A 22,973-nucleotide genomic window follows, 5' to 3' on the forward strand; every position below is an offset into this window, starting at 1 on the left:
TCCTGGGCCTGATTCAAACACACACAAACACACATACACACACGGCTACAGACTGGCAGGCCTCCCAAGCGCAGGATCATGCAGAGGTCATGTTTAGGAATTGGGAGGAGTGGATGGATGCCAGCGTCTTCCATCACTTTCCTCTTCCATACCCTCGCTCGTAACAGTCAGCAGCGTGTGAGTGTGTGTTAGTGTGCGTTAATGTGTGTGTGTATTCGTGTGCCACATTTAAGCAGCCATCCTCGTGTGATTCATGGGTGTGGTGATGAACTCTTATTGCGCTGATAAGGATAAAAGCGGCTGCTCCATCTGATGAAGAGAGACTGTGACACAATCAAAGCTCTGGTGGAAACATGGGATCACTGATGGATTTATGACGGATGATTATCATTAAATAGTCGGAGGATTTACGTGATTAATGAGGTTTTGTGTGAGGATCAGATGTGAACTGAGCTCTTTAGATTCTAACACTCGTCTCTGACCTTGCATCGTTATAGATTTTTTTTCTTGCTGATGCTTCCTAGTTGAGTCATTTTTCTGCAGAAATCATTATCGTTGAATACACAAAAGCACATTGTATTGTTCTATTGTTTTAGGGGTGGTTGAAAAGTTTTTTGTGTCTCATGTCAATTCTGTCCGCTTCCGGTACTTTGGCATTTTTCGTTATTTTGCAGGATCACACAAAGAGCTGTGGGACCGATTCTCACAGAACTCATTCAATTTTTGTGCATATCCAGGAATTTCTTTTTACTTTTATAAACATTGTGGATATATGTTTTTCCTAATTTATACGCATGTGTAATTTTAACCAGATCCAAGTAAAAATCTGGATCTAGTGAATTTAAAAATAGTTTCATTAGGGTTCTTATCTTGTGGATCATTATGGAACTGGGAGCATGCTAAGTCACATTTGAAATGCAGGAACTTTCCCTCTGAACTAGGAACGTTTGCAGGAGGGACCAGGGTATATATTGTAATCCATGGCCATTTTTTTTACAACCAAAATTGTTGACTCTATTTAAAGGCAGTAAAATGCATTAGTCACACCACTGATTAGTAACACATAAAAACATCAGTTTATGGTGAGGCTTTTTATTCCATTCTTTTGCCACTTCATTTTTTTTATGACTATTGCGGCTTCATAGGAATCTGTACAGCCTATATCTCCTAAATTAGTTGGCTAAATTACCTATTACATTTTTCGGAGGGGGGATTGATCTGGAGAATGTTACCATAATGTTTGTGCCAAATCAATTGCACAATGCCAATGTTAGGTACAGTGACACAGGCAGCAAGTGGAGACTCCGGTAGGTTACTGTGTCAGAGTGGTAAAAATCGAATTCCTTGCAAGAAATCAGCATATCAATGAATTTGAGTCAAAAATGGAAACTGTGGACAACTTTTGTATTTCTCCTCCAGGCAAACTTCTTCATCGGGACACAGAAGACATCAAACTGTCGTCTCCTGGTTTCTGAGCAGAGGAGACAGGCTGAATTCAGAGGTTAAGGTCCGGCTCAGTCTGTGGAACGACACATGGCCGCTGGATCCTGAACCTCACGCACACTGTAGCCCTTGCCCTTTTTATTTCAGTTACTTTCCAAATGTTCCGGTCAGTGCACAGACCAGGCCGTGGGGTGAGGACAGGTCAGTGAAGACACTGGAGACGGCCAAGCACACCTTGGACCAGCATCAGTACTCAGAGTGTGTCCCTGACGTATGATCAAGGGTTAAAATGACACAAGGAACACACCTGGATCCAGGCTGGGAGCTGATATCAGCCATTACAACAAAAAGGGAAACTGTCTTCATCCAGTTTATTAAAGACGCAACATTTAATAAACCACCATCTGAGTTTGTCTTCTGACTGTATCTATTGAACAATATACCACAATGGTGAAAAGAGAGATCTGAAAAAGGCCTAAATTTCAAGAGAGAACATCATGAATTCAGTTTTGAGATAAACCAAGTGGTCTCTACACCAGTTTAATATCTTATATCTTAATATCCTACATTTCTAGTGGCTGGAGGCAACATAGAATATCTAAAAAAACTGACATTTGAGCTCAAGAGATTTGTAAATGAGCAGATATTTAATAACTCTTTCCTATTGAGGCCTTGAGGACAGAAAAGACAAAAAGTGGTTCATCTCAACAGGTGTGATAGAAGGATAAGTAGATAGGTAAATAATTAAGAATTAATGAAATCCAAGAAAGTTTACAATTTCCGAGAAACTTCTCAAGCAACAGTGATAATGATACGCACGGAAAATGTGTGTTTTATTTATTATTTAAATTTTCAATAAAATCAATGTCCTATATGTAGACTCAGTTAATCAAGTTTTCACATCATGATTCATCAACATCTGGATCAAGCGAGAATTTGGTTCCTAACTTAGAGAACATTCTGTTGAATCATGCGCCAGTTAGGAACGAACCAGTTTGCACAACTGGTCCTGGCATGAGGCCCAGTGAGTCTGTATGTATGTGTACTTGTACTTATATATTTGTGAGGACCATTTTGAGTATAGACATTATAGAGTGAGGACTTTTTTGGAAAGTGTGGGCAATTGATCCTCACTTTTAAGACTTGGTTTTAGGGTTAGGGTTAGACATTTAGTTTGGATGGTTAAGGTTTGTGTGTGTGTGTGTGTGCGTGCGTGTGTGTGTGTGTGTGTGTGTGTGTGTGTGTGTGTGTGTGTGGTTTGTGCGTGTGCGTGTGTGTGTGTGTGTGTGTGTGTGTAATACATGATAGGATGGTGTCATCCTGTGCAACAGATTGGCTAATTCATGTGTTGAATAGTGTTTGGACAATAAGGGAGCTCTACAGGAATTCGATACACAGACAATGTTTGTTAGTGTGATAGGTTTTTGGTAACTCACCCAACTGCAGGTGGATGGACACAGGGACAGGTGAGACTGTCCTCGGCCCCCCGGATGGTCCCTGTCCCTTCTGTTGCTCAACCTTTGTGTCACCGGTGTGTGTGGAAGCATAATGAGCGGTACGTGTTCGTCTCCACGCTCCAGTGGACAGGCCGCTTTCACAACAGGCGTGATGGTCTGTGTACTGGATCAACTGTTTTTGCTGCTTGTTATTATTTGTCGTTAATGGTTGACAGATTTTAAAAAATCGAGAACGGACCAGAAAAATGTATGCCAAAGTGGCAACACGTGTGTTTTCTAAGTGTGTGTGCTTATGTGCCTGTTCACACTTATGTAATTTGTCGGAAAATGACTTAGATTTGGATATTTTAAATTAATTTCAGACAAAAGAGTAACATCTGAAACAGGTATCATCTTCTCTCAGGTCTTTGATTTATCTTTAAGCCAATGTCTGCGGTTTAAAGTTACTAACCTAACCCTCTGTTCCTGTGAGATTGTGTCAAAAACGTTTCGTGTCCGACAACAATTGGCCCCGTTTATTCTGTTAATACCAAAATCTGTTTCTTCGGGGCCTTAAAACCAACACTTGAGTCATTAACTTGTCAGTGGAGATGAGGAAGCTGCAGACAGACTGTAATTTATCTGTTTCCACGGGGTTATTAACTCTACCCACAGGACACAGCGGCTGGCGCTTTGTACGGTGGAGCGAAGGGCAGCCGAGGTGTGCATCTCGCCACAGTGGAGGCCGCAGGTTAGAGAGCAGTGTAATCAGCGTGATGACGTCCAGATCAGCAGCAGCAGACTTTCAGATAAGACGAACAACCAACAGGTGTTTGATGATGTAGGAACAATCATTTCCATTAATAAAGGATGATAATGAAAAACATTCCTACAGGGACCTATAAAATGTCTCCAGTGATTTCACTCGTAACCTTGTTGAACTTTAATCTCTCCCTGCTCCTTAACTCAGGACACTTTATTCATTATAATCATATCATATCCTTTTAAAAGTTATACAAAGTTTATCATGAAAGTTTTCAGCGAGAAAGAACTTGTGCTAACAACACAATAAACTGCTTTGCTGCATTTGGGCTCTGACTCTAATGGGTTTAAGGCGATCCAGAGTATTACTAATGATCAACCACATTGATACTACACTGACAGATTACACATCTGACCAATAATTGGCTGAGTATCTCGTTGTAAAGCATCATACATATTCACAGAGAAGGTCAGTGGCCTCGGTTGTGTTTACAGAGAAAAGTCCAGATTTCAAACGTGAATAAATTCACTACTCTAATTAATTCCACTTCAGACTCCTGCACCGATATCTGACAACTGTGGATTATAGATAAAAACTAAAATAAACACTGTTTGCAATGTTCTGATTTGTGTTTCGTGTTAAATGAGTTGTGTTGGGGTCTCTCTTTCTCTCTCTCTCTCTCTCTCTCTCTCTCTCTCTGTCTCTCTCTCTCTCTCTCTCTCTCTCTATATATATATGTCCACATTAGGATGTTTTTTTTTTTCCATTAACGTGAGTTTTGTCTAAAACTAGAAATTGCACCAACACACTTGTGCCATATTGGAAAATGAATCCATGAAGCCAGAGGGTTGAACGTTGACAAGTCGTGCAGATTTGATGTTAAAGGATCTTTTTGAGCTGCAGGTAAATTTAACCTACATAGAAAATAAAATCCAGACTCTTATGTATTTAAATTCAGCCCACATAACATTTATATAACTCATTCTATTTGTGTTATATAATGTTTAGAACTAAATTAATCTAATTAACTCATTAAAAACAACATTTTATCGGGTTTGCCTGAACTTTTAGGTCAAACTGGAGACTTTCACCATCTCGCTGCATCAGACTGCTGGAGAGCATCCGTCTGTGTGCGGGATAAACACCGAAGGCTTCAGCTTTATTGTTGTTTTATTTACAGATGGTTTCAACCAGGCAGAGGTGAAAAGTTAACTCACCCTGACATCATCCCTAATAACCTCATTCTGCTCTCACATTAATCATTAAGTTCAGTTTGTTTAACTCCTGAGTGAACTGACAGTTTATGGGTTTATTTCTTTAAAATTTGCAAAATAAGATAAACCTGTATTGTTTCATTCAGTAATTAAAGGACGGGCCTGAAAGGTTTTATTGTGTCAGATAAGAGACAGTCGAGGGAGTTTGTGACTTTCAGCCTTTTGTCCCACATTTTCAAGCTCAGCCTGTAAATACTGTTGCATGAAAGCTTTCACTTCAAGTTAAGATAATAATTGTTTTATTATCATATAACATTATAGGCTATTAATATGGTGATTTACTGCAAAGAGGCAGCTTTTGAAAAGGAGAAAGGTTTTAAAGTTTACTGTATTAGAACCTGACCAATATATAATATATATATATAGTCTCTATATATACAGTTGGATTTGTTGTCTTTTTATTTATTCTTTATATTTACATTCGTTCATATCAAAGTTTGTGGACAAACTAAAATATTAAGCCTCAATTATATTTCTTTGTCACAACAGTGTTATTATTGCCCACATCTTTTGTTTATATATGTAATAGATGATGTATTACATAAAACATTTTCTACTACTATTATCGGTATTGGCATCTGCCCCTTAAATCCATATCAGTCGGGCTGTAAACTGTGTCAAACTCAAAAGCTCTATTAAAGGTTTTCCTCTGTGCTCCTGTATAATGTGAGACATTGGTGTAAAACTAATGAGATTATTAGGCCTCATTAAAGGAAACAAAGCTGAATTAACAGCTGCACCTCATCAACATCAACACCTATGATTATCTCATTAGAAAGTAATCATCCACACGGAAATACCAAACAAAACATTGATTCAAGAGCACAAATACAGGAACAAACCACTGTTGCTCTCTGTCGGATCTACATCTATAAATCATAATATCGTTTCTAAAAAAGGAAACTCGGATATGGAGTAGAGAATCCCTGGTGAACATGTGCAGCTCTGCTTTCTTCAGTGTCTTTAAGGCTTATATACAACTGGGTCCAAAGTCCATCGGAGCTGATAAGAGGAGCCAATAAAAGCAGCAGTGCAGCAGTGTAAACACATGTCGGCCTCGGCCCAGCTCAGGCCCTATTCTGTGGATTTACATAAGGCAGCCATCAGCCGGCCCACTCATTACCATGTTTTATATTCCCCAGCTCTCAGAAAGCATCATGGCAAAGTAGCTCCATCCTCCCCTTCAACAGGGAAGTGAAGCAGGTGTCAGCAGCAGTGCACTCCCCACAACACCGGACCACTCAAGAAGGAACTTTTTTTTTTAACTTTAACTTTGAGTAATCCCCCCTTCCTCCATCCCTCGATTCCCCTGCTCAGGCGCGCACAGCAGCAGGCCTATATGTTGACTTTTTAATGTTCTCTAAAATGGTATCGAAGCTGACATCCCTGCAGCAGGAGCTCCTCAGCGCCCTGCTGGACTCAGGACTCACCAAGGACGTGCTGATCCAGGCCCTGGACGACCTGGACCCCAGCCCGCCGGGCTTCGGAGTTAAAATGGAGAGCCTGTCCATGTCCCCCGCTCCCGGCAAGATGAGCGGGCCGGACTCCGACTCCAAGCCCGTCTTCCACACGCTCACCAACGGCCACAGCAAGGGCAAGCTGTCCGGGGACGAAGGCTCCGAGGACGGGGACGACTTCGACACGCCGCCGATCCTGAAGGAGCTGCAGTCGCTCAACACGGAGGAGGCCGCCGAGCAGCGGGCGGAGGTGGACCGCATGTTGTCGTAAGTTTACGTTTCTTAAAAAGTGTTAAAAGTTTATTGAAGATGAAACAAAAAAAGTGTAAATAATCGCTCCGATTTTTTTTTCAAATTCCGTTTACTGCGTCTTCCTCTCGTTTACTTTCTTAACTTTTAAATATTTTAAATCAACGCGATAATTTAGCCAGCCCGTTATAATCCCGAAACACTGCTTTCTGTCTTTGTTGACAGTTTTAAAATAACCCGCCACGGCTCGGTCTTACATTCTGGTTACTAATTATCCACACGGATTATTATTTCTTTACCTTTGCAAAATATTAGCTGAACCTAGATCCGTATATTATCAACTCTCCGCCTCCATGAGAAAAAACCCAGCCAGGGCTTCTGCATGAGGAGCGAGTGAGTGGAAGCCATTTGAATAATAATAATAATAATAATTATGTATAGTCATAATAATAACAATAACAATTATAACAATGCGTTTAGTTTGAGCATTTACTCACGCGTCAATAAACTCATGATTAAAAAAATCCTAATTCCACACCTTTATTTCTAATGATCCCCACTCGAACCTGTAAAAACTAATATTTGAGGCTCTATCTTCGACCAACAGCAGCGGAGGAATATCAAAACGAACCCACGTGTAGTTAAGTTATTATTAATTTTATTCTATAAATCATCAACTGAAAGATACACAGTGGCGTGTGATTAGAGTCAATGGACATCTGGTTATTCATTGTCAAAAGTTATAAACTAACATCTCCCACTTAACCCGCAGACTTGGATGTAGGGCTCTCGCACATTCTCCAAAACAAACAGTCGCGCGGAGATTTGCTATAATTACCGATGTCAGTGTGTCTGAGTCCCGCTAATCTCGGATGGTACGGACCAGCGTCCATGTTTCACCTCCGACACCGTTTCTCGCTCCGTTTTCCTCTCGTAACGATTCGCGTTAAGGGCTGAATTTGCAAGGTAAGAAGGAGTTTTAATGCTAAATGTACACTTGGACTAACAGCAGCTCATAACGAGGCAAGTAGTTTTAATTTCTGACAAACGAAAAAAGCTATTCTTTCTCACTAAATTCCAATTTTGAAGTTTTAGAGGCACATGTTTAATTGTGAAACTCCATTTAAAAAAAAGAACACGTGATGTTCAAAGCATGGTTTCTAGTTGAATAACTAAAACCATATATTTTTATGCATAATCCTCACTCCACTTTTATTTGCATCTAGAGACTATTATTTGATTTTAAAACTCAAATAGTATTGATATGTGATTTTAATGCATTTTTACCTGGATTGAGTAAAACCATATATATGTTATCCTTTGTGGACGGTTACCGAGTTTTATAGTTTTTCCAAAATCGGACAAATACCTTATTACTCATCATAATTTTCTATTTTATGATTTGTTCACTTTCTTTGCATTCATGTTCACCCTCGTGCGTTCATGGCTTTGAATTTGCAGAGACATAATCAAACTGTTTCCCAGGGCTGAAATCTGAACTCAATACTAAGTCCAAGTTTCTCAACGGGCCTGAATCCACTTGAACTAACCTTTGAAAATATTTACAGCCTATAGCATGGGCTGCAATGATAAACAGGGTTTGACTGTGAGGGGACTTATTATAGCTACAAGCTCCTTTTAAAGTTGGAGTTCTTGAAAAAACAGGGGAGCACAGAGGAAGGAACAAGTTCATGAGCACCTGTGTGTTTGTTGAGAATAAGTTTGGATTCATACATTTTATTACAACAACTTGTATTGTGAATCTTCTTAAACTCATCCCCCTCTAACATGAAGCATTATGTATGTTTTTATATTAATTTCAAATTGTGACAAGGACCCAAAAAGGTGAATATTTAGGGGTTTTGGTCTGTGTTGTGTCCCTGTGAGGGCTTGGCTGAATTCAGTGGTGAAATGAGTTGTGTGTTTTCTCTTCCTGAACCCAGAGAGGACCCATGGCGTGCTGCCCGCATGATCAAAGGTTACATGCAGCAGCACAACATCCCCCAACGGGAGGTGGTGGACATCACAGGGCTGAACCAGTCTCACCTCTCCCAGCACCTCAACAAAGGCACGCCCATGAAAACACAGAAGCGAGCGGCCCTCTACACCTGGTACGTCAGGAAACAGCGGGAAATACTGCGACGTAAGTTAATATTTGAGTTTCTCACAGCTTCACAGCTTGGCCTGTAATGTGTGGTTGGCAGCAAGTTAGATTGGACGTTTCCTCCTCTTCCTGGGGGACGGATCAACCTGCAGAATGTGTCCCTGTGCTAGTTCTTATAAAGCTTGTTATTGTCACATGTCAAAAGTAAAACAAACATCCTCAATGGATTAATGTGTCTAAGGATCTCTTTCTTTTCCTTAAGGAAGGCATTGTGAAATTAGTTGTATTGAATGCGCCTCTTCTTGTCTTTCAGAGTTCAACCAGGCAGTGCAAGGTCCTGGCAGCAATATGACAGAAAAAGACAATCAGGATCCGGTGTTTTTCTTCCCAGAGTTCAACCCTGGTCAGACCATGGGTCAGCCCGGTGAGGAGGTCGGCAGCGAACCCTCGTGCAAGAAAATGAGACGTAACCGTTTCAAGTGGGGGCCCGCGTCCCAGCAGATCCTGTACCAGGCCTACGAGCGACAGAAGAACCCCAGCAAGGAGGAGAGGGAGACTTTAGTGGAAGAGTGCAACAGGTAAACACATGACTTCCTGCGCCTTCCCCAGAAAAACACCTGCCACACGATATCAAACTCAACCTTTTCCCCTTGTGCGTCTGTTTCCTGCAGAGCGGAGTGTCTTCAGCGAGGGGTCTCCCCATCCAAAGCGCAGGGCCTCGGCTCGAATCTGGTCACGGAGGTGCGGGTGTACAACTGGTTTGCCAACCGACGTAAGGAGGAAGCCTTCAGGCAGAAGCTGGCGATGGACTCCATCTCCGTACCGAGCCACGGCCTCAACCCTCTGCTGTCACTCAGCTCGCCCCATCACCCCCAGAACAGCGCCTCACCTCCCAGTAAGACGGCGTTTCTCTGCATGCATTGTTTAAAGCAAATGAAACACTCAGCACAGCTAAAGAGAGAAAATACACGCTAACCTTTTTCTAGAGAGAAATTTTAAGGTGTTTATTCCTAAATTTTGGACAAACATGCAAAAAAAGGCGACCTGATTCTGTGTCCCCCATGTGTGAGCCCACACTGTCAGAACAGGCTGATGTGATCAGAGCGGCAGAGAGAGAGGGGACAAGTGATCAATGAGCGTGAGTGAGTGAGCTGAGCAAATGCCATTGTTATTCCGATCTTTGAAAACACTCGGAGAACAATCCACATTGTACCTGTAATCTCCACTCCAAAGTCAGCATGGAGGAGCATGACACAAAGGGCAGCAACCCTGTGACAGGCCAGGGTCGGGCCAGGGTCAGGGGGGGGGGGACAGACACGTCCACCTCACCTCCACATAACGCAGTCATTTCCACATTTCCTCCTCCCACGCAGGTTGCTAATGACTCCGCTCACACAGTCGCCAAAACAAGGAAATGCCTCGACCGTGGTCGCTCCGACCATTTCACCCCAACCTGATGTTTGCATTTGCAGTAATTAGTATTGACTGAGTCTACCTGGCATATACGACCTAAAAAACAAAGCAGTTAGGCTTCACAGAGCATTGCCCCCCCCCCCCCCCCCGTACCATCACTCACCCTCCATAAAACCGTGATTTTAGAGAGTCACTCGAGGCCCTTTGTTGTCGTCTCGTGTTCGGACACGAGGCGAGCTTTGAAGGGAAAACAAACTGTTTGCCTTGGCTTGCTCTTTTACCTTCGGATAAACTGGTCCCACTTGTGGATGGTCTGTTTGCTCGAGGTTTTTTTTTTTATTATTTAATGCTGTTGCACAGAACACCTGACCAGACACTGACCTCAGGTTGCATAGCCGGAGAGGTCAGCGATAAGGCTGCAGAGGAGCGGGGTCGGTTGCGCATCAGAAAATCACTTCGCTCCCCCCGAAATCCCCTCAGCTGGCTGCTTACAAGGTGTCCTGCTGGCATCCTGCCGACAGCATCAGCTGTTTTTCAGTGTCAGCCCCTGGCCTGACAATAATATCCCAGCGGGGCGTCTCATTGCGTTGCTAGGGCACGGCCTGTATTATGCATGCTTAATGGACAATTAAAACCCTTTGCTACTACATCTCCCAGGCCTTTGATAAGGAGCTCCTCTGACTTCTACTCTCTATACTCTGCCTCGGCAGGGGGTCCCATTGTCCGTGGTGTATTAGAAGACTGCACTGACTGTAACCAAGGTTCATTTATCTCTGCTGGGCCCGAAGGAGGACTGATTTTAAAGCCTCCCCCTCCTCACCTTTATGGGAATTAGTATAGTTGCTGAGGCTGGGCTCAGACTTGGAGCAGCAGGAGCTGTCCACTGGGGTATTGGTTCTTTTCTGGCCAGACAGGACTGATGACCCCTTCTGCGCCTATAGAGAAAGCCTGGTGACCCCCCCTCCCTCCTCAAACCAGCGCTGCACCTTCAGCCCTACAAGAGAGGTCACTACTAGGTCACATCAAAGAAACTCCTCTGACTCGGGGAGTTTTTATTGATTTTGTTTCAGTTCATTGGTCCGTTGGTCACAAGTGGATAGACAGTCAAACAGTGTGACGTGCAGTTTTGCCGGTGACCCTTTTCTTTACTTTCAGAAATGAAACTGATCTGAGGGAGATTACATGGTTTCTCAGCAGGCTCATGTGAGCTTGCACCTGTGTTTCCCAACACAATGTTTACCTTCTGTAGTACAGTGTTTACTGAGCTCAATTAACCCAATCTACCTACAGCGTTTTACTTTGAAACGTTAATCTCCTGACATACTGTCAGAATACAACTCTCACATATTATACTGCGTTTACAAATTTTAGATTTTCTATGCATAATATATTTGAAGTTACTGGAAGTAGTGGTGGAAATTATCAAAGCTAGATATTTCTATTTCTTTTATACTGATATATACATACAGCTTTATCATTATTATTATTAGTAGTAGTAGATTCTCTTTACTTGCAAAAGATTTTACATAAAAAGTATATTACAGTATTTACAGTTATTTCATCAGAAAGCAAAGATTAATAAACAGCTAAGACTTTTTAAGATTTTACATCTTTCAAAATAAAATACATGATGAATGATTAAACGAGTGATTTTCAACCTCTTGGGCTTTTAACTTTACATAGACAAATCTCACATGGTTTCATTTCAATAACCGTTTCATGCCCCATAAGGTAAAGCTATTAAATAATTAGCAAAAACAGCAGAAATTAAAACAAGATTCCGTCAAATAATAAAAACAAATAGGTCAGAAGAATCATCTCGAGGTAGTTAGGCAGTTCAAGCTACTACTAACCTGTATATAAAAATGAAGTTAAATCTGACTCCTCCTCAACAACATACGATTAAAATACTGCTTTCACATTAGCAGCCTAATCAGCAGCACTCTCACATAGTGATACAGTTCATATCAGTCACAGCGGCCATTTTCTGTGGGACAATAACTTTTACTTTTGAAACTCAAAACTCTTGTAACTTCATTTAAATAGGATTTCGGATGCAGAGTATTTTCTGGTTATTGTTAAAGTACTTTTACTCAAGTAGGCAACCAGACTATTTGTTCCACAGCTGGCAATGTGGCAGCTGACGTTGCCGTAAAAACTACAATCGTTGCTTTGTGAGCTGAGTCGTTCTGCACGTTACACAACTAGCAGACTCAGAAGTTCCCGATCGGTTACAGTAGTGGGAGGGGGGGGGGGGGGGTGGCCATGGGGTGCGTTGCTTTGCGTCACCTCAGGCTGGTTTGAAACAGCGACGCACACATGCAGGGAAAGGACGGCCGAGCTCTGCACTTTCCACTGCTCTGTGTGTCCCGGAGAGCCACAAAGAGGCGACTGGATACGTCCTGCAGAGACCCAGGAGGTCTGTCATATGCAGGGCCACTACAATGACCACTGCCTGGGGTTGGGGAGCCAGGCTTTGATACTACATGGGTCACACAGAGAGAAAGAGGCTTTTAAACCTGCTGAAGGTCCCTGCTGCCACTCCCCCCCCTCTGAAGTTCTCACCCTCCTCCTGCTTCCGAAGATAAATCCCGACGGGGCAAAGTTTCCGTTTTACAGAATCTGCAATCAGGAGCCAGGATTGAACGGTTTATGAGGATTAACGTGTCTAGAGAACCTGCTCTTCCGAGTGAATCTCTAGAAACCCTGAGTTTAAAACGTGGAAGTCATCCTTTCTCACTCCGAGGTTCCCTGTAGCTAAAATTACGGCTGGACCCGAAGAAACAAAACCCGCCTGAATAGCATCCTTTTCTCCCCCTGACACTTTAAGAGGCGGCCCAGCCCCGAGATAACTGCCTTTTTATGAGTCCTCCACCATTGTGTGGCAATGGGGGTCATGAGTCCAGTGGAGTGCTTTATTGTTCCGCGGCTGTGTTTACAAGGCACGGTGGAGTGTTGTGGGGTTGCGAGTATGTTGCACGAGACAATATGAAGTCTGTGGGCTGTACAAAATGGTGGACGGGCAGTTTGGAGGATGAAATATGGCGTCGTGGCTCCGCGCCTGGCACCGTGGTGTCTGCGTTCGAGCTGTCTGAAGTCAAATCATAGTCTGACATCAGGGAATGTGCTTGTTTGGGCTTTTTTGTCGTCTCACTGAGAGTTAGATGTAAAGTTTTATACCACTCAAACTTCTCAGGATTCTGTCCAAAATCGAAAACCCAGCTAATTTTTACCAGCATCATTAAAGATCTTAGTGTTAAATGTGTTATCTTGTTTAGAGCTTCAACAAGTAGCTGTTTAGGCGATAAGGATATTGACAGAAAACTAATTGGCAACTATTTGATAATTGGATAATTGTTTTTAGGAATATTTAAGCAAAAGAGTTTAAAGATTTGTGGTTTTAGCTTCTCACAGTTAAAGATGAAATCTGGAGACTAAGATAAACTGAGTTAGACATTTATTCATAATTTTCTTACCATTATATGTTGATTAATCAATATCCAGTGAAATACTGCGTGATGAATATTTGTATCTTTGGACACAACCAGGCTATTTCCCACCAGTCTCCTTATCTGACTCTAGAAAGCAAATAAATACATTTCTCAAAATGTGTCCCACACATAGCTCAAGAATCTATACACACATCCAGTCACGGAAATGATTTTCGCTATCAAAATTATTTGCTCTCCCTGACACCTGAGGCAAATATCTGCAAACACATCCTGTTCCAGTTTACAGCAGTGACAAGAAATCAATGCCCGCCCCCCACCTCCCTGGTCCCATCTTTTTTTTATCTTTTTCTCAGAATGAATGTATAGCAGTGGTTCTTGTCGTTGTCTGACCGACCCTAGCGTGTCACTCAGGCTGTCACACCCGGGTCAGGGCCGCTGGGCTCGGGGAAGATGTGGGATCTGAGTGCAAACAGAGTCTGTCTCTGCACTGTCACTGAGGGAGGGGCGCGCTCGCTGACTGTGTGGGGCTGAGACCACAGGATAAGAATGTGTTTGACATTGCTTGTAATTGTGTAATGTTGACTCTGTTGGTATCAGAGGGGGCCTGCATCGGCAAACAGCCGTTTGATTGTGGGCTGTTTGGGAGGTTCGAGCTGCTTCTTCTTCAGGGGCCTCTGAAGAACAACAAGTAGTCTAGACAGGAGATTAAGTGATGGCACTAAAATACTATTTCACTCAATTTCACTGCGCTGTCACCAATACAAAGAAAATACTGTGACATACATTTACTCAAATACTGTACTTATGTAGACTTTTTAGGTCAATTTCCTATCGTGTGAGGTCCAAATATTGTATTTTCTACTTACTTAAAATTGTAAACAATTTAACAATTAAACAGCCGACACTCATTTTATAAAATACGGTTGGATATTTTTATTTAGTTTAAAACATTTTAAATTTTCTAATATTTCACAAGAAAAAATGTAAGATTAGACAAATATCCAACAAATAATATAAATTTGTGAGGCACAACTTCTCCTCTGGTCTAAACTGTATATAGAGTACCCAAAACTACCTCCACCTAAAGTAGCTGCATACATTAGTCGTTGTTATTTTCTGATAATACTGAGATGTGGATGCAGGACTTTTACTCGTGACTGTTTTTTTGGGGCTTCTTCCATCACTGGTGAAACTTCACATAGACGTTGTTTTGATCAACGTGGGTAGCGTCTGTGTGCTGATCACAGAGTGTGATGGGAGCCCTGCTGTTGTGAGTGCGTGTGCGCAGTGGACGGCCTTGGCTGAGCTACGTAGATAGCGGCGGTGGACGGGTCAGTGTGTTTGTTTGCTCTGTCCCCTCCTGTCTGAGTCAAAGAGCAGGTGAGTGGAGTTGGTCGGAGCGACGGAGGCACGGCTCAGCTCGGCTCACAAGCAGGCCGCTATCTCTCTGCCCTATATAACTGTTTGTAATGGAGGCACATGGCGGCTAAGACAAGTGAAACCAACCTGCTCTTTCCCTCTGTCTCTCTTTCAGTGCGCTACAGCCAAGGCCCCGGTGAGGTCACCTCCTCCACGACCATCAGCCACCACAGTAGCAACGGCATGGCCTCCAGCCAGTCGGTGCTCCAACAGGTGTCTCCGGGAGGAATGGACCACAGCCACAGTCTGCTGTCACCTGACTCCAAGATGGTGAGTGAACACACCTGGGCCTCCATGGCCTCAGATTAGATAAGAGCAGGAACCGCGTGTAGTGTGAACGCACAAAGCAGGTTCCTGAACCTCCTCTCCCAGGGACCAACTGGCAAGAGCCAACAATTAGCACATTGTGTGAGCTGTGTTTGGAAGGTGGAGCCGGGGGTGGCAGGCCACGGCTGGACTGCCACACGGCCTTCACCCGAGTGCACCGGGCGCGTGCGTCGCTCTGGCAATAAACCTGACAAAGAAACGTTCTGTTCTTATTGATTAAACGCCTCGCCAAGAGGAGGCGCAGGTGGAGCGCCCGCTTGCTCTGCCAGAGAAATGACGCCAACATTTGATTATGCCCCATGTTTCTTTTTCTTTTTTCTACTCCCGAGTTTCACCCCTCTGCCCTAGTCCAATATTTGATCAGTGACAAGGAAACCTGTGCAAGGGCCCGTTTGAGTGGCGGTGCAACAGAACTTTGGAAATATGATGTCTATTCTGTTAAAATGCAAGAATCCTTAAATTACCTTACAGTACAAAATGCTTCAATCTTTTGTATTACTCAGGGTCGCAAAAAGGACACATTATGCAAATCGGCTGTTGAATGCTTTGTGCTGACTTCCTCGTCACCTTGCAGCACTTCTGCCTTTTGGAACAGCTTCATGTGAAATGACCACAACAGTGTGGTGTACAGCAGGTCAGAGCTGACAGTTTCTTATCTGCTGCAAATAGTCAAATAGCCGCAGCACCACCGAGCGGGAGGGATCTGCATCCAGATCCACTACACTGGAAATGCTGCTTGGGATATATATCCGTGTGTTTTCCAAACAAGCATGCACGTGTTTGCATAAACCGATACGTACAAACACTGTCAGTCTTCTCTGCTGACATTTTTAGTTGGATTCTCTTTTCTTTACCTTTTGTTCCTTATCAGTGTTTGCCTGTGTGCCGTGTGAGAGTGCAGTTACTCAAGTGTGGTGTCGCACAAAAGAATCTGAACCATGCCATCGCTTGTTTTTCTCCAAAGCAGACCTCTGTTTTACTTTGAAATTGGATTTCACGTGTTGTTAGCGAGTGAGTGTTGTGTGGTGCTGTGGCTTGAACTACTTCCTGCATCTTTCCACAGATTTCTGTCTCAGGCGGAGGACTTCCTCCAGTCAGCACACTCACAAACATCCACAGTTCCCATCACAGCCACCAGCAGACACAGAACCTCATCATGCCTCTATCTGGAGTCATGGCCATCGCTCAGAGTGAGTCGACATTCCCTCCAATACAAGAGGGCAAAACTCACTGTGAATATAACTACAGTGCCAGGGTCTAACCGACGTCTTGCTACGTCCCCCCAAGGTTTAAACTCGTCGCAGTCTCAGTCGGTGCCGGTGATCAACAGCGTGGCGGGCAGCCTGGCAGCGCTGCAGCCGGTCCAGTCCTTCCAGCAGCTCCACAGCCCCCACCAGCAGAGCCTGATGCAGCACTCACCCAGCCACATGGGCCAGCAGCCATTCATGGCCGTCACACACTCACACAGTGCGTACCACTCCTCTACCGTCCTCAGGCACAACTCTGCGCTAAGCTTTGTAAATTAGTTCTGTCGTGGTTCTAAACTTTTTTGACTTGTTTAAAACATAGAAAGGTCCTCAGGGCTGCATTTAACAATTATTTCCCTTATTGATCAATCTGCTGATTCTTTTTTCGATCAACCCTTTTGACTATATAATGACAGTACAAAGTGAAAGCTGCCTGTGATAGTTGACTCTGAATGTCTTATTGAAAACTTTTGCCGCAGTGCTACTGTCTGTGAAGTCAGGGTTAGTGTCAGCAGTTCTCGACGCCTGCAAAACGGTGTAATTCTTTAAGAAAAATTTCAATTTGAAAAAAGGCTTAAAACGTTAATAGAATTCTCTTTTTTCATCAAGAACGATGAATTATTCCCTGAAACTTTAAAACAAATCTTAAACAAAAATTACATCCTTGATCCTTTGTCCAGATCCGCTCTGAAACCTAATGGTTGCTCTCCATTCAATAGATTTAAGAAACCAACAGACAGGGGCAAAAACATAGCTTCCTTCTGGAGATAGAAATAAAATTCAAATGATCTCTGCTGTTATGATCTATTAGGTTGGATTTTCTCTCCATAATATTCAATGTTTTTCATTTACTTCTTTGGCATCTTTAGAAAAGTTGTGTAACTGTAATTTGTGTTCTCTTCTGCAGTGTACTCTCACAAGCAGGAGCCGCCACAATATTCCCACCCGTCACGTTTCCCCTCGGCCATGGTGGTGACGGACGGCAACAGCCTCAGCACCCTCAGCTCCATGTCCTCCGGCAAGACGGTCAGTCCTTTAACCACACAGCTAGATGCACCGGCTCACCTCTGTCAGATTGTCACTGCAGGTTTCACATAATCGGGGGGGTGCCTGTGGTCAAATTGATAGTAAATCTGTGATGTCATTGCAGTTTTTTTTTACATTTTGCCACTTGTTGTACTGCTTTGTTAAAAAGGAGACACTTAAATCTGCTCACTCGTTTCCTGCTGATACACAAAAATCACCGTCACTTTGAGAAAAGATACAATCAAAGCACACATATAAATATACACACACACCTACACACACACCATATCAGAAAACTAGACCATGCCTGGGGAGGACGAGTGTGTGTTTTGTATGATTGTGTACTGACTTGTGTAATCCCTCTCACATTAGGACGGTTCTGTAAACAAGATGGTGCAGCTCGGTGGTCTCTCCTGGGTAAGTTCATTTTACTAGTTCAGTCACACAGATGAACACAAACACACAAAATTGGCACACAAATCACATATGTCAAGTAGCCGCAGTGCAACAAGTGTTTCTTTAAAAAAAAGTTGTGTTCGGGGGCTGCTGCTGATGTTCACAGGCTTTCATTTGACCTCAATGTAACAGACGAGAGACGGACACGTGGAAAGTGCATTTCCTCTCACACAGACGTCCAATCAATCAGCTGTTCCCTCAGCCCGAACGCCCCCTGATTAACGCTCCCTCCTTACACTTCGCTCCACTCAGAGTTATCTCCGTGATCAGGAAATGAGCCTCGCTGTTAATCAAAGTTCTCGAGCCTCTCGTGCCGCGTCTTCCCTCCATGCTACAGTGAGACTGCAGATGGGGATGGGCTGGGTGGGGGGGTGGATGGTTTCTCTCTTCTTTCTTTCCCTTTTTTTTTGGGTAATTACACCTCTTCCTCTTTCCTATACTTCTCCCCTGCGCTCGGTGATCACTGTAGCCTGAAATGTTGACCACGGTGCTTTCACACGCTCAATTTCCCACGCTGAGGCCGAGCGCTCGTACCCGCCAAGCTTTTACTGACAGCCTGATGGGTTGATGGGATGATTCAGGGCCCGGTGCATCCTCTGTGTAGTAAAGCCTGTAACACACATCTCCTTGAGGCAGTGAAAGAGAAAACAGGGTGAAACCAAGTCTGCTGAGACATCAGCTGTTAGCTTTTGCAAAAAAATAAATACGTTACTTTGTAAAAGCTGTAACCAGAAGAGCCACTCAGCTCCTTTACCAAAACCACAAAGTACCAATATTATTGCCAAACAGCCAGATTGAATTTTTTGATGAGCTGGCTCTATTACAACAATTATTTTTGTCGTTGTTATTTAATTAAAGCATTTAAATTCACTTTCTTCCTGATTTTGAAGAATGCTTCCATTTTCTTTTTGACTTTTATTGAGAAAATAAGTTTTGAGCACTTCATATGTAGAATGTAACCAAAAAAAGAAAAGGCTCATCTACAGTAACATACACAAAAATTCTTCTGAACTAAATCTGTATAGATGCAGGTTTGAGATATTTGTTGGACTGTAAATCAAACCGTGCCTATTTAAGTTCTTTCTAATTATTCAAACAAAATTGAAAAAAAAATCAACTAATCAAGATCAAAATAGTTGTAGAATAAGTATTTGTTGATTGACCATCCAACTTTATCCATGCATGTTGCATTAATAGGTCCCTATAAATAAATGTTGCAGGTATTAAATAGCTTAAAGTGGAATTACTCAAGCCTCAAAATTGCCTGGTACTTAAGTAATAGTACTTGGTTATTTTACGGCACTGGTCTCATCATCACCCTGTGGTCTTTCACAAACCCGTTTATTTAGAGAGTAGTTAGTTCACAGGCTCTTGCAGGTATTTTCTTATCAGGACTTTATTTGGACGGCTCAGCCCTCCACTCATGACACAACCAGCATCCACTGGCTTTATAACACTCATTGTTTACCGAGGACCCTCTGTTATACCTGAGTCTATTTAGAACTCACCTCTTTTTAGAGCCCGACATCTAATGACTCAGGTCTTACCTGCAGGTCAGCTTTATCAGGTGAAACTGTTTGCTGGCTGCAGGGTCACACCAGGGTCACTGGCCTCCACCCATGGAGACGTAAGGAAAAAAGCAAATTCCACAAACAATCAAAAAAAAAAAAGAGAGAGGGAGCATTTCAATGGAAACAAGGCTTTTCAGAGTCAGGACAAGAGGGATGAGGAATGTATTTGGTCAGGTGTGGCACACGAAGGTGTCGGGGGGGATGTATTTACCAGTGTTAGAAAGTATTCAAATAATCTACTAAAGAAAAAGACAAAAAGGGCTAAAAGTCTTACGACAAAATACACCATTAAGTGTAAAAAATAAAATCCTGCATTCACGATTTTACTTAAACGCTCTATATTTTTGCTATTGTTTGTGTTTCCCTCGATACTTTGTAACTTCCTCACCTTATCTTTGCTCGTATATCATTTATCCTTCTGATGACGTAACTCTTTAAAATCAGGTCCCAGATACACAAATACAAATGTACTCAATATCTTTGTACAATATTTGGGCAATATAGAGTTTTTATCAAACAATAATCAAACAGAAGTCAACTGGGAATTTAACAGGGGCTATTTCTAATGCAGATTAATACATATCTCTGCTCTGCTCTGATATGTGTGTGAGAGACTGAGTCAAAATGAACTACAGCTCCTATGTTTATTATAAAGAAGGCACGTGTCATCCAGAGCAACCCTGTGGTTAAATTTGGTATCTTTAGTAGTATTTGGATAAAACAGGAGGTCTATGGCACAGGGCACCGGAAATACGCTGCACACATCAGACACAGATCATTACTTTGAGTTATATTGATTATTGATATTTTTTTTATGTGATCCATTGACAATCAGAAAGCTCCCACATGCTGGAGGCTACATGATGTACAGTAAACCTGTGTTACCGGACAGATTGTAATTATTGTTTTATGTAACGAGGACCTACTTTGTCTGACAATTCTCTCCCTCTTCTCCTCCTCCTCCTCCCGTGCAGTGTCCTCTTCAAGCTTGGTGAGAGCATCCTCCAATTCCACGGTGCCCGGCAACCGGAGCGCATTTTTCCACCCTCTTACCGCGGTAACCATGGCGACTCTTAATAACCGGCAGCGGCGCGCTTCGTGATGAGTCAGTCGACAAACAACGGGAGTGACGGCGACGGCGGGCCAGGCGGCGAAAATGAGAAATGGGGACAGAGAAGAAAAACAAACAACAAACCAAAAAAAAAAAAAAAATAACACAAACCCCAACTCCCTCACACTGCCCAACCTCACTGGACCTGAGAGTGAAGAGACAGGACTCCCCCCCCCCCCCCCACCCCCATCCCTTCACTGTTGCACACACATGATCAACAAGGATGTATGATTTTAACACAATCTTTGAAAAACAGTATTCAATTTTTCATGCCCCTCTTCTCTATTGTTTTTATTTTTAACTGTACAGTCACTACAAAGGAACAAAAAATACCGAGCACCAAAAAAAAAAAAAAACTGCTCATGAACTGTGTGCACCTGACCAAAGGCTCTGGGACAACCTATATTAAGACTTTGATTTAAGGTGGAACCATGAAGATACACTGAGACAGTGATCGGCCTCTGTGAAGGTTTAAGGAGCCAGTGACTTACTGACACACACACACACGCACACACACACACACAAGTGCCTGGATGTGTGTGCACGTGAGCAGAAGCTGTGTGACAATCACAATAACCTGTACCGATGTTGTGCATGCATTTTGACATTCATACTGGGCTTTAAAGGAGTCTTCCATGTTATTCTCTCACATTCAGTTTACCGTGCTAGCATTGAGTGCAGGCCATGAATGCCAAGGACTCGTCACTTCAAGTTGTTGTCGATATGTATACTGTGATTGAAAAAGACTTTCTGACAATCTTGACAGGACTATGCAATGTGTCTATAGGCGTCTGCAATGCTTTGTATAGCTGGATTCTGCACACGGCTCCACACACTTGAAATGAATATGCACTATCAGTGAAGTCACCGTACAATTATATTGGAGTGGCCGTTGATAAAGCTGCCTGTTGTATAACATAAAAAAAGCAGATGTAAGAATGCGCGGCAAATATGCACAGTGTAGGCGCAACTTCTATTTGTCACCGCGTCTCAAACGCTCGCCTGCCATATCTGTAAAAAGCTGGTCTTGCCTTGCGGGGGAGGACTGACTCACCCACTTTAGAGGTGGCCCTTCCCCTCCATGGAAACCTCTGGCTTTTTGTTTGCACACAGGTTCAGGTGAATTTCAGGAATGGGACTCACCCTCGTCCTCCTCTTCCTCCTCCTCCTCCTCCTCCTCCTCCTCCTCCTCCTCCTCCCACTTCCTGCCAGAATGTGAAGAAATAGGACAAATATTGTTAATAATCTCAAATCACGGAGCAGGACCCCCCGGAGAGCGCGGAGGGAAAATATTGACAAGCATTCAGAGGCCTAACAGTCATCTCAGTCTGGTAATTTGTGAAGGAGACATGAAAGAGGATGATGTTGTGACAGCAGCGGCTCTAATCTAACAGGAATCCACAAAGACTGAGAAATGTTGGGGAGAGGAGCAGCTGCTGTGGGTTCAGACGCCCACGCTGACAGCATTAAGGTGTGTTCAGTCAGAAAGCCAAGCAAACTCTCGCCTTGTGCCTTCACATGCAAATATCTCTTCCCTTCGAACAGCGTTTGCCAGATTTGGGAAATTGGATTTTTAATAGCTTGGCAAACTCTTTGTACCATGAATCATGTTCTTGTCTGTTTGACTAACCATGTTCAGTTGTGTCGGTCCATTGACTTTGCCACGAACAGTTTGCTTTGAGCTCTGTCAGAACACACAGTCATACTCTGGTGGGAATGTTTGAAGTAAGGAAAAATAACAGTTTATACAAAAGCTTTCCATGTTATTATGAGAAAAAAAAACGGCAATTCTGACTATCAAACCCTGCATATCATAATGAGTGTGGCAGATCCAGTCTCCTATTCAATATTAGGTCATTACATTGTTATTATTATTATCTTGGTTGTGACTGTTATAGGCACATCTATTGCCATCTGATCAGAGGGCACTCATACTTGTGTGGCAGGACATGATTTTATTCCTCCTAATGTATTATTTTTGTATAAAATTGAAATCAATCATAAATCATTATTTATACTTTCTGAGAAAATGTTGATATTTCAAGTAAAAGCTTTTTTTCCAAAATGAACACATGTTTGTGGGTACTTTGTGTGGCGAGACATTTCAATAGAAACAGCAATAAAAGAACACACAGATCCTTAAGTACATGTACTTAAGTACGTGTATACTATCCATACAAATCTATCATATCTAATATATCATATTTTCTAAAGAAATGTCATTA

General features: G+C 42.8%; 1 protein-coding gene across 2 annotated transcripts; it reads left to right on the forward strand.

Annotated features, from left to right (window-relative positions):
* Positions 1-5,993: 5,993 nt before the first annotated feature.
* On the forward strand, positions 5,994-22,817 carry hnf1ba (HNF1 homeobox Ba). Of its 2 annotated transcripts, none has more exons than XM_062385397.1 (10): positions 5,994-6,640; positions 8,566-8,765; positions 9,118-9,304; positions 9,398-9,621; positions 15,126-15,280; positions 16,401-16,527; positions 16,625-16,804; positions 17,492-17,610; positions 17,983-18,027; positions 20,612-22,817. In XM_062385397.1, exons 1-10 carry the CDS (start codon positions 6,270-6,272, stop codon positions 20,630-20,632), a joined length of 1,629 nt encoding a protein of 542 aa, XP_062241381.1. In that variant the 5' UTR covers positions 5,994-6,269; the 3' UTR covers positions 20,633-22,817. The 2 variants fall into 2 exon arrangements, with proteins under 2 accessions (XP_062241381.1, XP_062241380.1); XM_062385396.1 differs by having other exon boundaries at positions 5,995-6,640; positions 9,040-9,304.
* Positions 22,818-22,973: the final 156 nt, after the last annotated feature.

This window comes from Platichthys flesus, chromosome 4 (genome assembly GCF_949316205.1).
Source record: "Platichthys flesus chromosome 4, fPlaFle2.1, whole genome shotgun sequence".
NCBI classification, from domain to species: domain Eukaryota; kingdom Metazoa; phylum Chordata; class Actinopteri; order Pleuronectiformes; family Pleuronectidae; genus Platichthys; species Platichthys flesus.